Genomic DNA, 8,887 nt, shown 5'->3' on the forward strand with positions numbered 1-8,887 from the left:
TTACATGGGGGGGCCGCGAGCTGTCAGCCTCCATCCTAAACCCCGCTTTGCCTCCAGCATTTATAATGGTGTTAAATATATATTTTTTAAAAAGTGTTTTTAATGCATAAGGGAGGTTGCACTCAGAGGCTTCTATGTGAAAGGAGTCACCGGTACAAAAAGTTGAGAACCACTGCTGTACACCCAAAATGGAAGTACAATATTTATATTACAATTGATTTATTTTATAATTATATGGTAAAAATGAAAAAAACAATTTTCCAGTAATAGTACAGCTGTGACACTTTGTATTTTTATGTCTGTCTGATTTTGTAAGCAAGTCATTTTTAAGTGAGGGGAAACTTGGGCGTACGCAAGACAAATCAGACTTCTGGAAGGGGTACAGTCGTCCAGAAAGGTTGAGAGCCACTGGTCTATAGTACAGAAACCAAAACTGATGAGAATAGGAGTGAAGCCCGTTCACTAGTTTGGCTGCCCCAAGCAGACTTCCTTGCTAAGTGGCCAGTTAAACTCAGAGTTTTAAAGTTCCCTATTTCAATATTCTCAGGTGCTAATCCTGGGAAGGTTTAGCATCCTGTCTTTTAAGGGCACTCAATAAGATACAGTATTAGACTTTTCAGCTCTAAACCGTAACTATGTCCCTTAATAACCCTAATCTTCAGAGTCAAGCCCTTGGAATGTTATAGAATCATAGAATCTCAGGGTTGGAAGGGACCTCAGGAGGTATCTAGTCCAACCCCCTGCTCAAAGCAGGACCAATCCCCAGACAGAGTTTTGCCCAAATCCCTACATGGCCCCCTCAAGGACTGAACTCACAAGCCTGGGTGTAGCAGAAAAGTCATTATAAGATTTAACATCCGCATTCCTGTAGCGGAGAGGTTAAAACAGGAGGCTTTATACAAAGCATTAAATATCCCCCTCTTACCAAACTAGACCCTTGCTACACAGACTTCTGTTCAAAGGTCCTGCCTGTTTGAACTCACTATGGCTCCCAACTCCATTTTACGTTCAGATCCCTTGGGCCCTACAGGATCCTGGTGGGGAGGCAGCCATGCATTCCAGGTTCTGGAGATGCTAGACATCTGAGCATGTCTCAGTTTAACTGCAGCCCCAATGGGAGTGCAATGAGTCTTGCTGCTGCTTTGCTGCCGCCACCACCACCTGTTCATATGGGAGACAGCACATTTCACCTCAGATACCTTTGTCATAGTAGATACTCATGTCCACATCCCAGTCATCTGCCGTCTGTTCGTCAAAGTCTGTCAAGAGAAAACCAGTTTGTGGCATTAGATAAAAGAGCTGCATCACAGGAGCAGCTTTCTATCAGGGGCATAGCCCTCCATCCAGCACAGTGTTTTTCCCAGCACAGTAGAATAAGTGTTAATATGCGTATGCAGTGTTGTTGTCGCCCTGTTGATCTGAGGATCAGAGACAAGGTGGGTGAGGTAATATCTTTTATTGGGCCACCTCTGTTGGTGAGAAGCTTTGGAGCCCTTGTTCAGGTCACAAGAGCTTCTTCATATCTGACTTGAGGAAGAGCTCCAAAGCTTGTCTCTCACCAGAGGTGGGTCCAGTACTACCTCCCTCACCTTGTCTGTGTTAATATACAACATTTGTGGGGGGATCGGTGATAGCATAATGAGCATCGTCTCTAGTCACTGGATCAAATCCAGCCCGGATTTGTGGTGTCTGAGGGGTAAGTTTTCCAAATGGGGGTGCAGTGCTTATATCCACAGAGGAGTTTGCTCAAGGATGGTACAGTGCTCACCGATCACTATTTGTGGTTATATCTGTCAGGCTCACTTCTGAAAATTCAGCCCCAAGTCTTGTTACACCTTAGTGCTTAGTCTGTGCCTTATGTAATCAGAGTTAGCACTCAGTCGCGGTCCCAGGGGACACACGTTCAAATCCAAAAACCACAACCACTGCCAGCAAGATGCTAGTTATCTCAGACCAAGAATTCTGAATGGATGCTGAAGACAAGTCACCCTCCAGCTCAGGGAGGATGACCATTAGCAGAACATTTGGATGAGAGGAAACCTGTATTGTTAGTCTCCATACTGGAGACTATCTCCAGCGCTGCCAACATGGCCTCAACACACCAACACTAAGTTCACTGAATACTTGAAAGACTCAGGACTTTTGAAGGATACTGAGTGCCTGGGTCCTATAAACTCTTTAAAATAAGCTCTTCTACATGAGGTATTGTGGACCAGTTGCTGACCATGTAGGTGACCAACCAGATAAAGGAAGAAGTCCTTCCTACCAATTACAGCCTCTCTCCAAACTGTTTAGAAGTTGGTCTAACTTGATTCCAGTAAAACATACCCTGGGCTTCTCCAGATTTATTGCTATAATTTGTGATCAAATCCTTTCAAGAACACTGGATTATCTCTGCAAGTTGTGCGGTTCACATAACTGAGCCTTGGTGTAAGATGGTCATACTTAGATAACTATGGTGCACAAAATGCCCCCCCTCCCCGTCCAGGAGAGCATGAGCAATATTACCTCCTTGCTCTTCCTGCCAGTACTGAGCATCTGTGTAGAAGACTAGCCCAGAGCCTCCTTTCTCCCACTTCAGCTCAATCTCCTCTTCATACAGCCGCTCCTCTGTGCGTTCCTGACTGGTTACATCCTCATGCAGAGCCTCATGTCGTTCCACACTCCTCGCACCTATCATCATCCTGCAAAGGAACAAGGAAAAAAGGATTGACATCAATAAAGCAAGGGCACTTGCCCAGACCCAGCCTCCCCTAGCTCCCATCATTCCATTCTATCACCCACACTCCAGTTGCTCTGCTGAATATGTTCTCTATAGAATAGAGGCATTTTGGTCAATGCACTCTATTGTGGGCATGTCACTTGTAATTTCCAATCACTGGCATTATCAGTGCTAGTCCCCTCACTCCCCCACTGAGCAAGCTTTTCAGAGTTAATTACCAGGAGAGCTGGTGAAAGAGTTTAATTCCATCTTTCCGCCCTATCCCCATTCATACCACATTTTATGAGTAAGGAAATGGAAGCAAAGCAGCAAGATGACTTGCCACATGGCAAATGCATCAAAGCAGAGGTGGCTGTTTAAAGTTCCAGCCTCCTGATCCTGTGCTCAGAACTGTATGCCAAGCCCATCAGAATGAGTGCTTTGCCACCTCACCTCTATGCTAAGCCCATCAGATGCTGTTTTGGTTATGATAAAACAAGGTTTGCTATCTAAGCGAACATGCAATACCACCAAAAGCCTCATAGCCAGAGCTTAGCATATACAAATAAGTGTATATTCATGCTTATAATACAATTCTCAGATACAAGATACTATCTGTATGATACTGTTACACAGATAGATATCAGCACCCCAGGAAGCAGCAGCATTCCCTCCCTTCTGTTTATAAGTATATGGTTAGTCTTGCAATTTGACAGGAGAAAGCCACTTACATCATCTGAGTGAGACTCTTCTGCTTCCTCCTTTCCTGGTCCTTCCCAGTCTTCCTCATCACTAGTTTGAGTCATCCCAGTTCTTGCCAGGTGTCCCTTTTCCATTGTGATCTCCTCCCCCGTGTCTGTATAAACCAGGTCTTCTTGTTCAACAGTCTCAGTGTCCTGATATTTAAAAGGCACATTCCCATACCTGCGAGAGGATCCTGTCTTGGGGAATCGTAGCTGCAGTTTCTTAATAACTCGGGGAGGCAGCCTGCAGGCCTTGATCAGCTCCAGAAAGACTCTCAGAGGGGTTCCCACATTCCCATGGGGCATAAACACAGGGGGGTTCAGTTCAGGCAGCCACTTCAAGTCTGCCTGGGTAAACGTTTCACTCTGGGTCTTATTATGAAGCTCTTTTTTAGTTTTATACTGTAACATGCCCAAGCCTAAGAGAAATAAATAGTAGATTGAGATGGAATCATAGATTTGATAAAGAGCACAGTTTCACCAAGCCACTCTGAGACAGAAGGTAGACTGAGAAAAGGAGCCTGTGATACAGATTTTACCAAAGAGTTGCATGATCATCTCAGAGGGCTGTTCTAGTTTGGAAAAAAAAAAATCAAATTTTGAAATATGTTGACTGCGAATTTCACCAGCCATTTGTTTCAGGCCTTTATAGGTCCATACCAATAGCAAAGTAGCATTGTCTTGCCTGCTGCATAAAACAGAGTTGTTACTGGATTTCAGCTACTCAAGGGATAATCAATATATCATAATTTGAAGTGTGCAATTGCTTTTGTGATTGTTCTACTACTGGAATGGCCAAGTCCAATTATACCAGATATCTACAGTTCAGAGCTCGTCTGCTAGAGAAGCTTTCATACTTTGCATCCAGAACACATGCCAGCTGTATTTTCATATAACAACCCTGAAGTGCTTCCCCCCCAGAAAAACACTTAACCCAACAAAGTTACATAGAGACTACTTTTTGCTCTGGCAGGTGGGAGAATTTTGCAGCTGCAGTTCAGCAAAACTTCTGTCCTAGTTCTACCCATTTTACCTCGCACTGATATCTCTGTTGTGAACTCCATCCTTCCAACCAACAAAGCACTGGCTAGAACCCCTTGAGCTTCACAAGTCAGATCACTGGCCAGAGAGGAGAAACAGTAGGCTACATAAACAATTTCCCTCAGGGGTTGAGCCCACTACCTCCAGCCACCCAGGCTCCCACAAGCCTAGGAAGTAAACTACTTTTTGTGGGGAGAGAAGGACATGGACGAAGGTAGAGAAGGGCCTTGTACCTGCTTCCTCTCCCATCAGTAGGAGCCACGGTTTCACAGACTCTCCCCTGCCATCATTAGCAACCCCTCCCTGCCCACACCGCGCCCAAACGCCCCCCGTCCCTACTGCCCTTTCAAGCCAGCTCCTCCCCACTCTCTTGTCCCCCCCGCATACCTGTGCCCGGGGAGACTCGGACCCTGCGGATCACGCAGCGGCCGGGCAGCCCGTCGCCCTGGGCATCCAGCCAGCGCTTGCCCGAGTACATGCGGACCAGCCGCCGGGCCTGGCCGGGCCGCACCGCTACCAGGCAGCAGCAAGTGGCCGGGCCCTGCCCCGGCGGCCCGCTGCGCTCGGGCCGGTGCCGGTAGTGGAAGCAGAGGAAGCCGCCGGCCTCGGCGAACTGGCTGAAGTAGGAGCGGAGCTGGGCGGAGCGGAGCTCGGCCGGGATGTGGCTCACCAGGCAGTAGCGGGCAGGACCCCAGCCAGGCTCAGAGCTCCCGGGCGCCGCCATCTTCAACCCCCTGGGCCGCGGTCACGTGAACAGCGCCGGGGGGGGGCGTCGACGCAGACACGCATCTCGCGAGATTGAGTGGTAACGTCACTAGAAGGGACGACGTCATCGTATGGCAAGGGGGCTGGGATAGGGATTCATTCCCCTGGCGCACATTGATGATGTCACAACAGTGGCAAAGCTGTGTGACCCAATGGCCTAGGGGTATGACCTCAGCCTCCCTTTAGGAATGTGCCCCAGCCTTGCCCAGGCACACAGTGACAGGGCATGGCCCAGCACATGAACATCATATCGTCATAGGAGCCCCGGGGCTTAGAACATCGTGATTTTAGGATCCGTGCATGTGTCTCAGTCACCATGTTTCCAACACGCATGATTTTTATCGCAAGACTCATGGTAATTGGTGTTCTTAAAGCCCCAGCTCCTGGAGTCACGTGAGGCTATCAGCTTTCTTGAAACAAAAAACAAAGGAACTAGCCCTTGTGGTTGCAGAAAAAAGCTTGACAAACGTGACCTGGGTGCAACCTAAAGCTTAAAAACACAACAGATAAATAAAAAGAACCCAAATGGATTATTTTAAAATCTTGTATTTAAGCTGATCTCATGATTTTGGGGTCATGACTAATTTTTTTTTTGAAAGCCTGAGGTTGGCAGTACAGGGAGCTGCTAGTAAAGAAAAAATGACCAGACAAAACAGGGAGTAACCCAGAAGCTACAAGCAGAGCATTGTGGCAACCGCTGTTGTGAACATACAGCAGAGGGTGCTGATGCTTTTTTAAAACCTTTGACAAAATGGGGCCTATTTTAGCAGGTGTCTCTGTGGTTGTCATAAAGAGATAGTTAAGGGTTAATACCTCTTTTACCTGTAAAGGGTTAAGAAGTTCACTTAGCCTAGCTGACACCTGACCAGAGGACCAATAAGGGGACAAGATACTTTCAAATCTTGGTGGGGGAAAGTCTTTTGTTTGTGCTCTTTGTTTTGGGGGTTGTTTGCTCTTGGGACTAAGAGGGACCAGACGTCAATCCAGGCTCTCCAAATCTTTCTGAACCAGTCTCTCATGTTTCAAACTTGTAAGTAACAGCCAGGCAAGGTATGTTAGTTTTATTTTTGTTTTCTCAACTTGTAAATGTTCCTTTTTGCTGAGAGGATTTTACCTCTGTTTGCTGTAACTTTGAACCTAAGGCTAGAGGGGATTCCTCTGGGCTATATGAATCTGATTACTCTGTAAAGTATTTTCCATCCTGATTTTACAGAGATAATTTTACCTTTCTTTCTTTAATTAAAAGCTTTCTTTTTAAGAACCTGATTGATTTTTCCTTGTTTTAAGATCCAAGGGGGATTGGATCTGGACTCACTAGGAATTGGTGGGGGAAAGGAGGGGGGATGGTTAAATTCTCCTTGTGTTAAGATCCAAGGGGTTGGATTGGTGTTCACCAGGAACTTGGTGAAAAAGTCTCTCAAGGCTACCCAGGGAGGGGAAGGTTTTGGGGGGAAACAGGGTGTTCCAGACACTGAGGAATCTGGATGGTGGCAGCAAAACCAGATCTAAGCTGGTAGTTAAGCTTAGAAGTGTTTATGCAGCTCCCCACAGCTGTACCCTAAAGTTCATAGTGGGGGAGGAACCTTGACAGTGGTAATGACATTGTTTATTATGTCCTAGGCCAGTGGTTTTCAACCTGTGGTCTGCGGACTCTCGGGTTTGCAGACAATGTCTAAGGGGTCCATCAAAAGGTGGCTTTCCACCTGTGGTACACAGACCCCTGGGCATCTGCAGACTATGTCTACAGTTTCCAAAGTGGTCTGCACCTCTTTTGAAAATTTTTAGGGGTCTGCAAATGAAAAAAAGCTTGAAAAACACTGACCTATGCTATAACTCAAGCATTCATCACTTCCTTACATGCTCAATAAAATAATAAAACCACCATCTGACGACTGGCGTGGACTGTGTGAAATCACTTAATGGGTCTCAGCTCAGTTCCCCGTGGAACGTGGCCACACTAAGCCACCAGCACAAATTGGCCCAGTTAATTGGCAAGCTCAGCAGAGAGGCCAAAGACAGAATGGACATGGAGCCTGAACTTTAATTTCACCGCTAGTGCCTAGGGGCTAAAATTTGAGGCGTGTCTGTTGCAACAAACACCTTTTTCTAGACCCACCCACATTATGTTACACCAACTAAGGCTCCCTGAGACTAATACCCCCTTACACCCAACTCTTCCACATCACTTCTGAATCTGGCCCAAAGCATATAGAGTATACAGGCCATGTCTATACTACATTAGCACAGCTAGGGCACTGGAGCAGTGTGTCTGTAGCACCACAGCATAGATGCTTCCTACATAGAGGGGAAAGGTTTTTCAGTCAATGTAGGTAATCCATCTTTCCAAGAGGCAGTAGCTAGGTCGAGAAGAATCCTTCTATCAACATAGGTAGACCTTACCCTGATGTAGGCGCAGCTAACTATGGTACTTAGGGCACAAAGTTTTTCAAATCCTGTGCAACGTAACTAGGTCGACCTAAGTTTTAAGTGTAGACCAGGCCTAAGGGAGTCCAGTATTGCAGCTGCATCACTATAGCATTTCTAATGTAGACACTCTCAGTGAGAGTCAGGGAGTCTCGTTTACACATCACTTCTGAATCTGGCCCAATGCCTTCAGGGTGGGATTGAGGTAGGGTTGGCGAAGGGAAGCGCCATAGGGGAATGTTGCAATTCTGCTGTCTGTGATTTTCCTGTTCAGTCTCCATGGCTATTAAGCAGACACCTTTCCTCAGCAATGTTTATGTACAACATTAATTTTGTTTTGCAGTTTAAGATGACAAATGCTGTCAAGATAGGATGCATTTTTGAGGGGATTTTCTGGAGACTGTGCCTCATCCCATTCAAATCTTCTTTGGGTTCTCAAACCTGTGGCAGGCTGGCTTTTCTAAGTTTCTGTAAAATGCAACATGTACCAATGTAGACTCTTTCCAAAACAGAACCACCATTTTCCAAAATGTAATACATTTTATTTAAAAAAATAATTTACTGCATTTTATAAACAAATCACAGACTAACATCCACTCACAAAATACTGACCTCTGAACTCTGTGCAAAAGCTGTTTTCTTTGTGTAGATCAGAACCTAGTGTGGGGGAGAGGGAGCAACCAGTCAGTAGTCTAGGAAGCAGACGCTCAGCTGCAGAATCTGCAGGTCTGTGTAACCACTACAGCTCCTTCGCTTAGCATGTACTATCTAGGTAATATCACTCACTGTTACTCAAATGGACTTAAGCTCACCAGCCCTACCTGTTTTTAATATCACTGCAAACACTTTCACACTATTTAGCTAAAATAGAGCTCTTAGTGAGTCACTTGAGCTCATACATTAACTAAGGGGTATTAGCTTCTGCCACCCTAACACTAGTGGTACAAACATTCAGTGGAACATTACTCAGAGCAGTCCCATTTTCTTCCACATGACTACTCAATTTCAGTAACGGTGGCAAAATCTGGCTCTCTGAACTCTTTTAGCGTTAAGACTGTCTGGCCCTTGCCCTGTCCGTGTTTGAAACAGGGATAGATGTTTTATGGCTACTTCTCTAAGATTCCAAGGCACCAGACACACAATACACATGCACAGGTACTATATAAGGGCCTGATTCCACAATACTTGGTAGCGCTCATATGAGTGATTCCAT

At 45.9% G+C, this 8,887-nt stretch overlaps 1 protein-coding gene across 1 annotated transcript in view; it reads right to left on the reverse strand.

Annotated features, from left to right (window-relative positions):
* GPATCH3 (G-patch domain containing 3) overlaps positions 1-5,234 on the reverse strand; it is a 5,776-nt gene extending 542 nt beyond the window's left edge. The window contains 5 exon segments of the mRNA XM_050932695.1: positions 1,195-1,259; positions 2,509-2,659; positions 2,661-2,684; positions 3,433-3,863; positions 4,873-5,234. Of these exon segments, the coding sequence (XP_050788652.1) occupies positions 1,195-1,259; positions 2,509-2,659; positions 2,661-2,684; positions 3,433-3,863; positions 4,873-5,209 (1,008 nt within the window). The 5' untranslated portion in view covers positions 5,210-5,234.
* Positions 5,235-8,887: the final 3,653 nt, after the last annotated feature.

The sequence above is a fragment of the Gopherus flavomarginatus genome, chromosome 22, assembly GCF_025201925.1.
Source record: "Gopherus flavomarginatus isolate rGopFla2 chromosome 22, rGopFla2.mat.asm, whole genome shotgun sequence".
Taxonomy (NCBI): domain Eukaryota; kingdom Metazoa; phylum Chordata; order Testudines; family Testudinidae; genus Gopherus; species Gopherus flavomarginatus.